Below are 16,441 nucleotides of genomic sequence, written 5' to 3'. Positions count from 1 at the left end.
AACAGTTATTTTATAAAGTACCATCTTTCACGAGAAGACTTGACATACTACTCTTCCCAGTAGGCCGAGGTAGTTGTGATTTTTTAATCGCCTTCGTAGCGCCGGTTATGTTATCCGCAAGTACATTTCAAATCGACCACGTGATGCCAATGTTGTACCACGAGGACAAGTTTTTTACACCACGTGATTGAAACTTGACTGAATTTTGATCACGTGGTGTAAAAAACTTGTCCACGTCGTACAACATTGGCATCACGTGGTGGATTTGAAATTTAACTTCTGGATAACATAACAGACGCTACGAAGGCGATTAAAAAATCACAACTGCCTCGGTCTACCAGGAAGAGTAGTAGTGTCAACTTATCTTGGCCAGGTCAGGAAAATTTTAAGTTAATAATAATGATGTCTCTGGTTGTTAGATCTGTCCAAAACATAAATACAGTATTGGGCAGTTCTGGCTTCGAGATATAATTAAATAAACAAAGAATGGGCTTCCTGTGGTCCACGTGTGACCTGTGCTCTATAAAATAGTAAAAGTTTTAATATGGCGAGCGTTTGTTTTTATGCTGATAAAAATTGTGGAGAGTTTAGAGGGAAGGTAAATTTTGTAAAACTACGGGAATGTACAGATGATATTCAAGGTCATATTCTAATGAAGGAATAGAAAACGTGCGCGCGTGCTGTGTGCTGTCATAAAGCACGCGGGGGTTGGCAGTACACGAGAGAAGTGTTAGGAGCACGCGCTCCAAACCAATCAGAACGCGACATTCATAACAGTTATTTTATAAAGTACCATCTTTCACGAGAAGACTTGACAGAGTATTAACTTATCTTGGCCAGGTCAGGAAAATTTTAAGTTAATGACAATAATGTCACTGGTTGGTGGATCTGTCCAAAACATAGACATGGTATTGGGCAGTTCTGGCTTCGAGATAAAAATAAATAAACAAGGAATGGGCTTCCTGTGGTCCACGTGTGACAGCTGAATCTATTTTGCTGATCAGCGGCTTTCACTACTAGATTACTAGAAAAGAGTAACTACAAGATGAACTCAGGAAAATAACGAGGCAGTTTTTTTGAACTATTATCCTCGATAAAGTTACAAGAATAATGTTTTAGTATGTTACTATATTCAAAGACTTCTCTGAGGACGAAATTGAAGACTAAAAGTGGATACTTCTGGGCCTGAATGTATCAACATGACAGTTGTATCGAACTGCACTGCATCATCTGAGATGATGACTCGTTTTCAAAGGCATGTTTATCTGGATTATTTGGATTTCTTTTTGGTTGTAGGCAAAATATGAACAAATAATCTCGTGATTTGTTCATCGATTGATGTTTGTGCATCGTGCAAATAATTTACAATTATCTATTTCGAGTGAACTTATCGTTGTATTTTATGACAGTATACAGCATTTTACCTTACAGTTAAGGCATGTTGTGATATCAGTCTTTCGATTCCAGTACTGTTTTCTAAAACCGATTTTTTACAATTTGTGTGGTTAAAATGTTTTTAAAATATATTAGGCCACTTTAAACAGTGAATTTATAAACATTTAAAGATAAATCGCATTCAAAACTATTTGCACCTTTTTGACGTAATACATTAAATCTCAAAAATACTGAAAGTTTGTCGACCTGTTCACTTCTCAAAACTTGCTGGCCGCAAAATGTTATTTTAATTTCTGTAAAACTACCTTTTATCTCTGCAGTACTCAAATATTATAGTCCTACGAAGTCTAACTTTTGAGTTTTGATTTTTTTTCCTAAGCCATATTTTAGCCAACTGGCCAAAGTCGATTATCGATGGTCGGTAAAATTAAAATATCTAGATATAAATAAGTTCATATTTAACTTTAAGGCTACTCATCTTTGCATAAGATATATATCTACTATAATATGGAAGGATTTAGTGTTGTGATGATTTGTTATGGATTTACGAATTTTTAAACATCGCCCAAATTTCATGAATGAGAAGTAGTCAAAATCACTAATTTGGCCCCCAAGGGGACCCCCCCTGAAACTTTGCTAAAAAGCGCCGAGACAAAAAACAAAATGTGTTTTGGAAATAACCTTGGAAGGGCACACTCACACACAAAGTTTGAAAGAAATCTATTTTTTCACCCAAAATGGTTATGAGGTTCTTACAGAGACAGCCTCTTAAACAAATATGTTAAATCAATGCAGCCAGTTGAGTTATTTTTGGTAGCAAATATCTTAATTTTCGTAAAACATTGGTTAGATTTTGAAATGTAGTCCATTGTAGGGCATACTGCGAGAACAAAACTGATACTATTTATGTGAATATACGAATCACAGAATACTATAAACTAGCATACTGTTACATTATGCAATAAGAAATAACAACCAGTTGGATATTTTCAAGTTGCGTTAAGAGTGACGTCAATAAAATGCAAAGTAGATTCTTCAAAAAAATCTTCACGGTGATTAGCGATAGCGTGCGCACCTGTTGCGTATGAATTATAGCGCAAAAAGAATTGTTGGTCACGAGCATATTTTGCGTTGCAATCCCCGTGGAGTGGGTCGATACCAAAGGAAGATTCTTCATTGATTTGACCTCCCTTTTGTCTGTATTCCTCTACTACTTCAGCTGCAGATGGTACTTGACTGGGCAACAGTGAGCGGCAACGGAAATTATCTCGAAAACGGATTTCAGGAACCCCTTTACCTAATATGAAAAAATTTAGAAATTTTAAAGTGCCGGTGCAATTAAGAAAAACTTTATCCCTTATCAAGTGAAACAAATATCTGATTACCTGGTATTGTCCTCGTGTTCCAGGCGTCAATGGCATTTTGTACTGAAATTCTGCACGTTGCTAATAGAAATTCAGAAATGCAATACTTAATGTATTCGTCCTCCATGTCTATCATGTCTCTATTTTTCATGGCGACGAGTACCCTTTTTATAGGGTAGGTGCTCCTGTGATTGATTTCGACCCATAGTCTCTCTACAGTATGATTCTGAAAAAATATGTAGCCCATTATCGTGTTGGCACAGGAGGGTAGTTGTTATTCACCGCGGGGTTTTGGGGGGGGGGGGGGGGGCGTGTGGTTTTTTTGTTTTTGTTTTTATTTCTATTTTTTCCGTTCGATGAGAAATAATCCCTCACTTTTCTTACCTACCTGTTTTGATTGTGTCTGGAGAAATGGTTGCCTCGTAGTGTTTGTTCTAAGATCACTTAATGTATTCTGTTGATACAACACGAGGTAGAATTCTCGACCACAGTCTACCCTAACTTGATCCCACAGACCATACTGTAAACATGCTGATCTGAGTTTAGAAAAACAGACATGAGGTGATGGAATATCAAAATCAGAAAATTCTGGATATCAGTTTTTTTCTGCGCTCTCTTTTTATATTTTCTTCTCGCATAACTAGCCACGCTGGATATATTAAAATTCAAGCAAAAATACCAATGCGATAACATATCAAAATTGCCTTCAAACTCCAAAAGATCTGTTATCAATACAGTGATACACTTTTTCGTATATACATGAAGTACTATGTGAAAAAGGCCTGACAATCAACTGAATGATTGAAAAGGCTCCAAGACAAATTCCTTTTAAAATGTTTATCGAACATTTATAGTCTTTACCTACGGTAGCCGAGAACGGACATAAAAAAGTCAAAATCAAAAATGTCAAAAGTTCAAAAGTCAAAGTGATTTAGGACCATATTACAAAGTGAGTTTGTCTTTTAAATCAATTTCCTATTGTTATTTTGTCACAAGACATTTTGACATTTCGTCTCAAGCGACTTTATCGTCCAGCATTTTGTCATGCAAGTCTTTCGCTGTTCACATTTTATCGTCCAGCATTTTGTCATGAAAGACTTTCGCTTTTGACATTTCTCCGTTTGGCCTCCGACATTTTGTTTTCAGGCGATTTGTCAAACGACCAAAAGCAAAACAGCGAAAAGTCAAACTCAGATTCAAAGCTCCCAGGCGTTCCTATTAATAAATAAAGGTAACCCACGCTATGTAGTACGCGTGCTACTCTAGTCAACGCCCCACGTGCGGCTCTTTCGCCGATTCGAAAACCTCTACTTCTAAGAAGTCCTGTAAACATTCGCCTTCTATACGTTGGACCAACATTAACGAGGTAAATTAAGGCCTTTTAAATATAGCAGAGGTCACACATCCTATCCAATAAGCTACTTAATGCTATACTTACTTCCAGTAGTATACAAATGAGAGTTCTGCGCCACGGCGCCTATTGTTCTTTTTGCGCCGCCTATTGTTCTCTGGCGCCGGTCTAATTTTCAGGCAAGGGGAGGGGTGGTCTACGATCAACCATCACGGGAAGACCGGTCGATGGTCCGACCAAAGGTTACTACCGGAATCGGGGTGGGATATAAAGATTTCAGGAGTTTTTAGATAAAATTCAAAATCCTTTGTTTCAGCAAGAGGTGATTTTATGAATTAATGAGTGATAGCTTTTGAATCAGTGAGCTCAAGTTTATGGTCTAATTTTCAGGGAAGAGGAGGGGTGGTCTACATTCAACCATCACGGGAAGACCGGTCTATGATCCGGCCAAAGGTTTCTACCGAAATTGGGTGGGATATAATGATTTCAGGAGTTTTTTAGATAAGATTCAAAATCCTTTGTTCGAGCAACGGGTGGTTTGATCAAGATGAAAAGTCGCGTTTATGAATTAATGAGGTGGTCTCTTTGAAAATCTTGTTTGATCAGTGTTGATTGATACTTCATCAACTATCATGTTTTGTTTAGAAATATATAAAAACCTCAGCTACACTCAAATCCTTCATTCAGTTCACATGTGGTGGGAGCTCATGCTACTTTCTATCATCCCTTTGATCTACTGCTGGGTACGAGACTCTTATCGCTGTCCGCTTTGGTTTATCCACGAACAAGATCAAGATGTGCAGTTCCATAGCTCAAAGCATTTCATGTGTAGACGATGCGGTGGTTATGATTGTCAGTGATGAAGTGGAGACGGTTGCAAGAGTTAAGATTCAACAAGTTCTCGAGTTCCTTTATGTAGAACTTTGTCAAAGAGAGATGATGAAACTTTTACTCAAAGGCTGTGAGGGATGTGAAAAACACTGGCCCAGTCAGCGTGACCACGTCTGTATGATGACCAGTGATGATGAGCTATGGTCATTTTACTTTGAAGACCTCAAGAATACGATTGATTTAAACATGATACGAGATGTTTGTGCAAATCTTGTTAAACTGGTAGAGATGCCAATGTCCTCAGAATGGGAGGCTTTTGTTTTTAATTTACCAAGCATGACCTCTAGCGTGGCAATGATGATAGCAAGTGATATGTCCTTCCCCGATAGATACGAGAGACCAATTGTAAATTTTGTCAACGATATGTGTGATGTTAGGCAGAATAGTCGAGGATTATCGTCAGAAATATTTAATGAGTTTGTAATTGCCATTTCAAATTGAATAAATTCAGAGTTTCTTTTTATTAAGATTCAGTGATTATTCCACTTCGAGGGGTGAAGACATGGGTTGTGGGTGCTTGAGCTCTATTCCCAACTTAACCTTTCGAGATATTTTCCGAAAAGTTCGTTGTGTTCTTGCCTGCTGTGGTGGTAAGGTGGTGATTGAAAACTCTCAAATTGATGGACAAACACGAACTGCTGGAAAAGTCGTATTACAACCTGAAGCAAGGAGGAAGTCTCGGAAGCGTAGATGCCTTATTCCGTGCTGCCAAAAAGAAGAACAAGAAGATCACTAAGAAACAAGTTCGAGAATGGTTGAAAGGACAGCGTGTGTATTCCCTCCATCGACCGGTTCAAAAACACTTTCGCAGAAATCGTGTTATCGTTGGATCGATTGATGATGTATGGGAAATAGATTTGATTGACATGCAATCGCTTAAGATGTACAATAGTCATTACAGATTTATGCTCACTTGCATTGATGTCTTGTCCAAGTATGCATGGGTGGTTCCAATCAAAGACAAATCTGGCCCAACTCTAGTAAAGGCGTTCAAACAAGTCTTAGATGAGTCTGGCCGAAAACCCAAAAGGATTCACTCCGATCGTGGAAGTGAGTTTACGAACAAGAATTTCCAGACCTTTCTGAAAGAAAGGAACATTGGATTTTATCATACGTTTAATGAGACAAAAGCCAGCATCATCGAGCGTTTTAACAGAACTCTAAAACAACGAATGTATCGGTATTTTACATGGAGAGGAACTCTAAAATACTTAGATGTCCTACCTGAGATTGTTAATGCATACAATAATTCATATCACCGAAGTATCCAGAGAACTCCAAGGTCAGTTAGTAAGAGTAATGAAAGTGAAGTGTGGCGAACTCTTTATGGTGACACAGTGATGCGGAGACCGGCCTATAAGTTCCAGGTGGGAGATCATGTACGAATTTCCAAGTCAAAGAAACTGTTTGAAAAGGGGTATTTACCCAAATGGAGTGAAGAGATTTTTACCATTTTTAAGCGAATCCCTCGAAACCCACCTGTTTATAAGGTGAAGGAGTTTGATGGAGATAAGTTAGAAGGAACCTTTTATGAACAGGAATTGCAGAGAGTGCAGACTAGAGGGGATGAAGAAGTGTACAAGATAGAAAAGATCTTGAGAACACGTAAAAAAGGAAAACAAAAGGAATACTTTGTGAAATGGCTTGGATACCCAGATAAATATAACAGTTGGGTTTCAAGCACTGATTTTGAATAAAGTTTATTAAACGACTGTTGTGTGTCCATTTTCTCTTGGACCACCATGACGGCTAGTCAGTTTTACATTACTCTGCCCAGTAATAGCTCTATGGCTATATTTCCTAATAACACTCTTGCGGAATACAAAGTCAAACTCCCTGAACGTCTGAATTTGGTGGGGGATTGGGAAGTGGGTCTGGCTTCCATTGCCTTCCCTCGCACGTGGTTCCACATTAGGATGGAAAACCGGAAGTTCTACTACGATGGTGGAGACGGAGTATGGACAGTAGGAATCATTCCAATGGGGTACTATAAGTCAATCCAAGAAGTCACCGACGCAATAGACACTGTCCTCTCCAACGATGGAATAAAGGATATTTCTTTTACTGTGGATGATTTATCGCAGAAAGTAACCGTGACTTTGAATGCGGGGAGAAGACTCAGTTTCGAGAACGACCTGGGAGTGATGCTTGGATTCGGCAATAAAATTATCCTCACCAAAACTACGACTGCGCCCTACGTGTCTGATCTGAATATCGGCCTCCAGTCTCTGTTTGTCTACTTGGACGTACTGGATATGCAAGTCGTGGGAGATGCGAGAGCTCCTCTTTTGCGCATCGTCCCTGCAGGCGGTAAGGATGGGGAAGTCGTTACCAAGGATTATGAGCACCCCCAATATATGCCGCTAGCTACGCGAGAATTTGAAACTTTAGAAGTCCTTATAACCGACGACTCGGGAAATAAAGTACCATTTCAACGTGGACGTGTGGTGATAACGTTACACTTTAGACTTCGTCAATCCCCGTATTTTCGATAAGATGAAAAACCAACGAGGAGCTGGACACATGATGGTCTTTCACGGTGGGCGTTTTCAAAAAGGATATGGACAAGTGGGCTATGGGCTGGGTTCGTTTTTCCAATCTCTAGCTAGAAGTGCTATGCCTTTTTTGCAAAAAGGAGCTCAATCCTTGGGCAAAGCAACCCTTGATACAGGTGTGAATATTGCAAAAGACGTTTTAGCTGGAAACAACCTAAAAGACTCAGCTCAAGCTAGATTACGACAGACGGCAAAGAATATGAAGGACCAGACTTTTAACCACATCACCTCTCAAGTGGGAAGTGGAAGCTCGAGACGTAAAAAAGGTTCAAAAAGAAAGGCTTCACAGAATAAGATCAGTCTACCACAGACGGGCAAAGCGAAAAGAGCTAGGATTACTCTTAAAGATAAGGATATTTTTGGACGTTAAGATGGCCTTTGTACACCCTCATTCCACTCCATGCATGAAAAGTGAACTGGATTTATTTACCATACCACCCACCCAAGTTGTGATCGACAACAGTCAGTGGATTGAATATCAGCCCATTTCTACCATTTCTTCTACAGCACCTATAGAATTTCAAATAACGGGGTCGGAAAATTATCTGGACTTAACAAAAACTATGCTATTTATCAAGCTGAAAATCACCAAAGCCAATGGCGGGAACCTGACCGCGGATGAAAAAATAGCCCCTGTCAACAACTTTTTACAAAGTCTGTTCAAGCAAATAGATGTATTCCTCAACGGAATCCAAGTGACGCAATCCACCGGCACCTATAGTTACAAAAGCATGCTGGAGACACTTCTGAACTATGGTTTCTCAGCCAAAAAGTCACACCTCACAGCGGGGCTTTATTACAAAGACACGGCAGGAGCCATGGATGAAACTGATTGCACCAACGAGGGAGAGAATAAAGGACTTCAGACCCGCTATTCCTTCACCAAGGAAAGTTATATCGTGGACTTGTGGGGCCCCCTACACTGTGACATGCTGTTCAGTGACCGTCTTCTTCTAAATCACGTGGACGTCACCATCAAATTAAACCCAAATAATGCAGCCTTTGCGTTGATGTCAGGGGAAACCTCCCCCAATTACAAGATTGCCATTCAAAGTGCTAATTTAAAGGTACGGGCAGTGAAAATAAGCCCCACCCTCCAACTGCAACACTTGACCGAGCTGAAGAAAGGTGTGAATGCCATTTACCCTGTCAAGAGAACCGACTGCAAGACCTACACCATACCCTCAGGAAATCCATCCATTCATAGAGGGGATTTATTCAATGGACAAGTCCCTAAACGGGTGGTGCTAGCCATGGTCGATTCAGACGCATTTAATGGAAGTTACACAAAAAACCCATACAATTTTCAATTGTATGGAGCCACGTCCATCAGCCTTACTATTGATGGGGAACAGCGCCCCTTCAAACCCATTGCTCTGAAACTAGCACAAGCCAGGGAAAGGAATTTTATGGAAGCCTATCAGACCTTATTCTCAGGGACAGGTCGACTCTATACAGATTCTGGAATCGATATCGCGCGAGAGGATTACAACCAAGGCTACGCTATTCTCGTCTTTGATTTAACTCCTGATCTTTGCAGCTCTTCCACTCATTTGAATCAGAAACAGAAAGGAAACGTATCTCTGGAGGTTCAGTTCAGCACAGGCTTACCCAACGCAGTGAACCTGATTGTTTACGGAGAGTTTGAATCCACGGTGGAGATTGACTTCGCTCGTCACGTGACTTTCGACTACTCGGGATGAACACCAAGCAGATAAAAGAGGTTATCGAGAAAGATCGTGTGACCAGTACTAAATTTGGTGGAGTATTTGCTGAAAACCGTTTACCCCGTCAAGTTGACAACTACCCCTGTGGTTTCATCGCCAACACCGATCCTGATTCCAAGCCTGGAAAACATTGGATAGCTTTTTATTTCACCACGTCAGAACAAGGAGAGTTTTTTGATAGCTATGGACATCCACCTCATTTTTATAGTAGACGCTTTTTGAACTTTCTTAATCGAAATAGTCAAAACTGGATTTGTAATAAGAAAGACCTGCAAAGTCTCAACACCGCTGTTTGTGGAGAATATTCTATTTTTTATTTGATGCATCGAGCACGTGGTGTAAGCATGAATTCCATCGTGAACCTGTTTGGTTCTAATAAACTCTGGAATGATGAAAACGTGTATTTTTTTAATCTCTAAGTATATATGATAATGTATGGTGTTTGTAGGAAAAAAAGATTGTTACAACAAATTATCTTTTCTTTTTCTGTCTTTATTTGTTTGACTTTATTCAGGGACAATATACAAATTTAATAAGGCAACCATCCAATGTTCCTCCTTCCCCGTGAGGAAGTCGGTCTCGCACCTCGTTTTCTAGTAAGGGGGGATATTGGTTCTTTTCTGGGTGTAGAGGGTGGGGTAGGTAGAAAAGTGCCCATTCTATCCTCTGGTGTGTTAGGGGGCAGTCTTCCTCCAGTCTTGAAGAGACCCATCAGTCGTCGGCGGTCTTCGTTTCTTATAAAATCTTCGGGCGTGTTGAGGTTTGCCAGTATCTTTGTAAACGCATCTCTTCCTTGGGGTTGAAAACCTTTTCGTTTTCTAAGGGAATTGTTGATGAGATCTGAAATGCTGGATCCTTGCAGAGGTTGACCCTCCAATGAGACCTCGCCTTTGTCATTCCATTGAACCGCTTCCGGTGTTTTTTTGATCCAACGCAACAAACCTTCAGCTTGACTTTTGAACTTTTTCGGAACGGTTTCTAATATCTCGGAATCCGAGATGGGTGTTGGTTGTGGTTGGTCTTGGGGTTCTTGTGGTTCTTGTGGTAGCTGGGATTCCTGTGGTGGTGGACTGCCCTGTGGTACTGTCGTCTCTGACTGCAGTTTCACTGTAGGGATATGATTTTCTCTCTGCTCTTGTAAACCCAAGTAGCGTTGAAATAACTGCTCGTGGTTCTTGATTTTTATTTCATCGGGCTGCTTTGCATCGGTGAGCGACTGGTTCATTTGCTGGTTGAGAGAACTCATGGATTTCACCAGTGGTGACGTCTGAATAATGTTTCGCTGCTGCACCAGAGCCATGACTTCTTCGGGAACTAAATACATTTTCCTGTTGTGTTTCATGGTTTTTTCGATAGGAAACTGGCCAGAACAGACAACACGGGCGGTACGAGGAATGGAAGAAAGTTGCCTCCCGTCTGATTCAAATGCTCTCTTTTTTCCTTGACTGGTACTTTTTTATCCACCAAGGTGCGCAATACTCTCTTGTAACGTCTAAGTTTCTTTTTCTGTTGTTCGTTAATGGGAACCACGCCTTTCAACACGTTCAGCGTCACTTCGCAGATAGCTTTGATCAATTCTTTATTACAACACTTGAGAATAGCACGTCTTAGTTTGGGGTTGGATTTAGCCAGTACTCGTAACAAGTCTGCGTTCTCGCTTAGTCGACGAGACATCCTCAAATGAATAACCATTGGGATAGCGGTGGATTATATACGCTTGACATAAGCCACTTGTTGCTCTCCTGGGAAAATAGACGTTCGAAGTCGATATGCATTGTCTGTGGTGGGATGGAGGTCAAACAACACATACCCATAAGGCTGTTTGGTTGCATCCTCATAAGCCTCCATCACTCGGGAAACCTCGCCAGGAAAAGCTTGCTTTGCCAATGTGGAAACTCCAAGAGAGTCACGAGGATTTTTAAAAGCAACAATGTAGTGAGTATTGAGAGAAATAGTCCTTGAAAATTTCCCCGAGGAAACAGGTTTTGTACCAAAGTGATGGTGTTGATATGTCGATGGTGTGAACCGCGCGTGATTAACTCCACCATGGCGTCGTTTTTCATGCTCTCGTTCATTAAATCATCTAAGACCAGCAAACCTGGGGTTTGATCAAAGAGGCTGTAGATGTCCTCTGGAAATCCCTCTACAAACTGAATGTTGGGAATCTCGTTATCCATTTTGAGAAAACGAGGTTGAAATTCTCCATAGCAATAAACAATCTTTTGAATAGGTTGGTTAAAAACGTCATTTACACAGCGCAACAGCTTTTCCGTCCAACTCGTTTTCCCACTAGACGTTGCACCATAAACGATTAATGAAGTTGGACTTTTAAATCGAACATCCATGCTGTGCGATAGTTGGTCGACGACTAAATCGTCTTTTGGTGGTATGGGATTTATGTTCATCACTCTCGCTTGTTCTAACCAAGGTTTTCGCTCATCAGAATTTAATAAATGTACACTAGCTAAATGGTTAGAGAGTTGAAGTAAATTGGTTTTACTACACCCAGGAATGGGACAATCTTTTCGTTTTCGCTTCACCATGGTAAATGATTACTTCACGAAAACGTCCCTCTTTAAATCAATCGCTTACAATAAAGAATACAAGTTAGAACAGAAGGGAGGGGCAGAAGGGGCAGTAGGGGCACTTTACGGAATCAAGGGGGAAAAGCACATCTAACACTTCTTGGAAGTCTGGGGAGGGGCAGTAGGGGCACTCTTTTCACACTTAGCACTTTGGGAATGAAAACAGTCAGATATACATAAGATCCTTTTTGTACATTCAAAGTTTTTATTATCATAAAACCATAGAATTTACAAGGTCATACATAATACAATGCTTTTCTTTCTTTCTTTTTTTTATTTTTTTATTTAAATGTTTTTGATTTAATTATTCAACTTATTTTTTTTTTACTCCTCTTAATCATATTTTTTTTGATTATTATTTTAAAATATCCCAAATATTTATAAATAAATATATTAATCATAAATTCGCACATTTACTTCTACGTATGCTTGTACATAAGCTCATTCTATTTTATTCAATGCTATGCTTGCGTGACCATATGCTAATGTACTTATACCATTGTCCAAGATATATCGTTTATCATCGTAGGGGCTTAACCCAATTTTGTTCAAATTGACAGTATAGAGCTCGTGTTTAAAGCTCTGTATTCTATTCATGTTTGCCATAAAGCGTTTTCTAGTAAACAAGCATTCTCTGTAATGCGCATGTCTTATATCTCGTTTCGTTACATTTTTAGAAATACCTTTGGCGGTTTTCTTTTCAACGGTTTGTCTGGCCTTGTTATAGAGAAAAGAATACATTTTAGACCGTAGACCCACAAATTCTTTGATGGGAACCCCGTGAGTTTCGTCCTTCATCTTACCAAGCACTTTTTTATTTCGTGTGGTGTGCAAGGGGTGGTCTGGAGCGTATTCTGAAGTGTCGAACAAATCGATAGCCTTCCCCATATCCGCATAAACATCCTCCGTCTTAATGTCATACAGTAAACTGTCCGTGTCTGTGAAACAAAGGGTTGCTTTGTTTCCATACTTTCTCTTGATAAAATCGTAGTGAAAGTCATACATTAACACCTTAGATAGATCCAAAATACTGAATCCCACATAGATGGGACGATTTAAAAAGAGGGAGGGTTTTTTCATATTCACAGCCGCCAGGTCGTTATTAAAAATGCGAAAGGAATCAAACAGGGGCGAGGCTGTGAGCTTCTGTAATTTCTTGGGGGAATTCACCAGCTTCACATTGACCCTTTTGCGTAAATTTTCCATTGTTTTGCCAAAAATTGAATTATTCATAAGCTTAAAAAAATCTTTTTCAAATTCATTGATGGCATGCTTCCTCTTTGTCGTATTGAAGTCGATGTATGGTTTCAACCAAGGCGTTTGGCGAAATCCTAAAACCTTGTGAACATTCACTAATTTCATCCCCAGAGAAAGGTACTGCTTCAAATTTCTATAGTGTAAAACATATTGTGATTTGTTATTCAGGTTAGGAACTAGTTTGTTGACGGAGGTGTGACACTTCATTTTTAGTTCATGGAAAAGTTGTTGTGAATATGGGGAAAGCATATCGGTTGACACTTTCATTTGCTCGGGGGCAAGAGGATAGTCGTTATGAAGGTCATGAAGCTCACTGGGGTATTCGAGGTCCACTTCTAAAATGTATCCTTCCTCTCCATCATCACTAATATTTCTTACATCTAAATGCTCAATTTCCTGCTCTGATAGCCACCCAAAGTGTTCACGAGGCAAACTTTGAGACATCCCCCACCCATATAAATTATTAGTGTGACAGAGTCAAAAGACACTATTTCGGACAGTAATTATTTAGTCATAAATCTATATTTTTAATTAGGAATGCCTCGTGTACACATAGGAATGTAATTCTTTAGTTAACTGTTTGCGTGGAAAATGCGTAAGCAAGAAATAATTTCCGTACGTAATTACATTACAGTGAGTCATGCCTAGGTTTGGCGCTTGTTTACGTAAGTTCGTGTTTGGGACATCCTGTTTGCGCCTAGGGCGTGCAACATTGCGTAGGATGTGTAAGGTCTTAAGAATGCAGGTTTTCCCATAAAAGTAGGCCCAAACTAAGCTTAAATCAGTGTAGTAAAAGTTCTTGAAGACGTTGCACATATCAAGACAAGGAATTCTCTACGATGTAAAGGTATGAATCTTTGAAGCCTTTTACACTTATTCTCGGTTTTCACGTGACGTCACGAGCGGATTAAAACTTAGTGTCCGCCATATTGGTGCACAGGAAGCTCATTAGCATATGTCAAATCACACACGTGCGCTTATGTTTTGATTCGAATTATGCGATGTCCGAGGATTTACTCGTCGATATTTCAAAAAACGAAACCCAAGAACAGAAAAGAATTGAAGATACCTCTTCAATTGTCTTATCTGAATACGCCAAAAAGCTTGAAAATCACATTCGAACGAGATATTTAAAAGAAATCGAAGGTATTGGAGTCGACCCCGCGTGTTTACAAGGCGAGAAGTTAGATGCAGAATGTCTGCCACCGATCGAAGCCACCGATCTTCTCTCTTATCTTGTGCTGGAAACCAGCTTCTATACTTTAAGGCAGTTCAAGGCTTTCAAGAGTCTAGAGAGTTACAACCAAATGGTATCGGGCTTCATAACGAGCGTTCAAGGAAAAGCCATTGGAAATAAGTTCGTGGTGTTAGGAAAAGTTCGTCATTCGCAGCGAATGAATGAACCGCCAATACCAATTTGGATTATCGCTAATGGAGAAGGAACGATAATATCTGCCCACTGCCTTGGTTGCAAAGCAGGTCTAGCAGAGTGCTGCTCTCATGTAGGGAGCGTACTGTTCTATATTGAGGCGTGGAATCGTATACATGGAAAGTTGGCCTGCACAGAAGTGAAATGTACGTGGCTACTCCCAACTTACGTAAACGAAGTACCGTACGCTCAAGTTGAAGACATCAATTTTAAATCAGCTCGAAAGTTGAAAGATGAATTAGACGTTAAAATTGATGGTGTACAACCTTCGACTAGCACTCCGGTAGGGAAAACGAAGTCCGTCCCAAATGTCACCCCTACAGAAACGGATATGAAAACCTTCTTTGCAAAACTAAATGAGAGCCAAAAAAAGCCTGTCATTCTTTCTCTAGTGGCTCCTTATGCTGATCAATTTGTACTAAAAAGTCGGCGTGTTCTAACGATACCATCCCTTTACAATCATGAGAATCTGAAGCTGAACTACCCAGAGCTGTTACAAAAGTGCTGCAAAGTCGAACTATCTCTTTCTGATTCCGAGATAGAATTAATAGAACAGGAAACAAGGGATCAATCAAAAGGAACTGCGTTTTTTAAACATAGAGCTGGTCGTGTTGGGGCTTCAATGAGTTATTCTGTTGCCAATACAAATCCTGACCAACCATCTATCTCACTTATTAAAAACATTTGCTATCCACAGTTGTTTAGTGTGCAATCTAAAGCAATCAATCATGGAATCAAAAATGAAGGCAAAGCCATAGAGACTTACAACCATCTCATGTCTGCAAACCACAAAGATTTTGTACTGATAAAGTGTGGAGTTTTCATTGATAAGCAACATCCCTGGATGCATGCAACACCTGATTTCCTCTGTTCCTGCTCCTGTTGTGGTGATGGGTGTGGAGAAGTAAAGTGCCCTTACATTATTGAAAACTGGGACTTTGAAAGTTATGTGCTTAAGAAAAGTTCTTGCCTAGAGAAAGTGAATGGAATATTTCGACTAAAGAGAAAGCACCAGTATTATTACCAAGTGCAGCAACAATTGTCTATAACTGGTCGCCAATTTTGTGACTTTGTCGTGTGTGCATTCAGCGAAAACAAACCTCAAGTCTTCATTGAAAGAATTCTCCCAGAAACAAGTCACTGGGAAGCTATCGTTCCCAAAGTTACAAAAGTATGGCAGACATGCATACTACCTGAGATTCTTGCTCGATGGTATACAAGAAAACAGCACTTACCTGAAATAAAACCAGCAAACAAGTCCTCTGGTATTTGTTACTGTGGAATGCCTTCTCAAGGAAGAACTATTCACTGCAGTAACCCAAAGTGCCTAATAAAGGAATTTCACCAGACATGTTTGCATTTATCAGATTCAGTCCCTGATGTTTGGTACTGTCCTAACTGCCGCTTGCTAGCAGAATTTCAATGCAAAAAGCCAAGAAAAGCATCAAAGCCAAGTTCTACTAAGTGCACACATAATGATCAAGCTTTGAAACTGGACAGTATTTGTGTATGTGGCTCATCACCAATGATGAATGAAAGGCTTCTCAAATGTCACAGTGAAAATTGCCAAAATGGAAAGTTTTTCCATCTCCAGTGTCTGGACTATAAAAGAATGCCTAACAATAGTCAAACTACGTGGGTGTGCAGCAATTGCAAGGTGTCTCAAGCAGCCAAAGTAACTGCATCTAGTTCTATTGGTCCTACCACTTGTTCTTCTTCTTCAAAAGCCAACACTGTTAGTGCTGCATCAACAAGCCAATTAAAATGTGAAAACAGTATTCCACAAATGCAAGCAGCTAAATTGGACAAAAAGGAAAGTACAATCATTGGTAATAATGCTAGTGCTGTATCTACTAGTTATTCATCAATTATTGATTCCAGTGATGA

At 39.9% G+C, this 16,441-nt stretch overlaps 1 protein-coding gene across 1 annotated transcript; it reads left to right on the top strand.

Moving 5' to 3' along the window:
• The first annotated feature begins 7,927 nt into the window (after positions 1-7,927).
• LOC148911377 (uncharacterized protein F54H12.2-like) lies at positions 7,928-9,259 on the top strand. Its single transcript, XM_089029360.1, has one exon. It carries the CDS (start codon positions 7,928-7,930, stop codon positions 9,257-9,259), a length of 1,332 nt encoding a protein of 443 aa, XP_088885486.1.
• Positions 9,260-16,441: the final 7,182 nt, after the last annotated feature.

The sequence above is a fragment of the Actinia tenebrosa genome, unplaced genomic scaffold (genome assembly GCF_029948245.1).
Source record: "Actinia tenebrosa isolate PJP-AT-01 unplaced genomic scaffold, QUT_ActTen_1.0 PGA_scaffold14__42_contigs__length_11649687, whole genome shotgun sequence".
Classification (NCBI taxonomy): domain Eukaryota; kingdom Metazoa; phylum Cnidaria; class Anthozoa; order Actiniaria; family Actiniidae; genus Actinia; species Actinia tenebrosa.
The sequence above is the reverse complement of the archived record's forward strand: the minus strand, read 5'-3'. Positions and strand labels throughout refer to the sequence as shown.

Coding starts and splice junctions, on each gene's coding strand:
- LOC148911377 (XM_089029360.1), top strand. CDS start 7,928: ATGGCCTTTGTACACCCTCATTCCACTCCATGCATGAAAAGTGAACTG.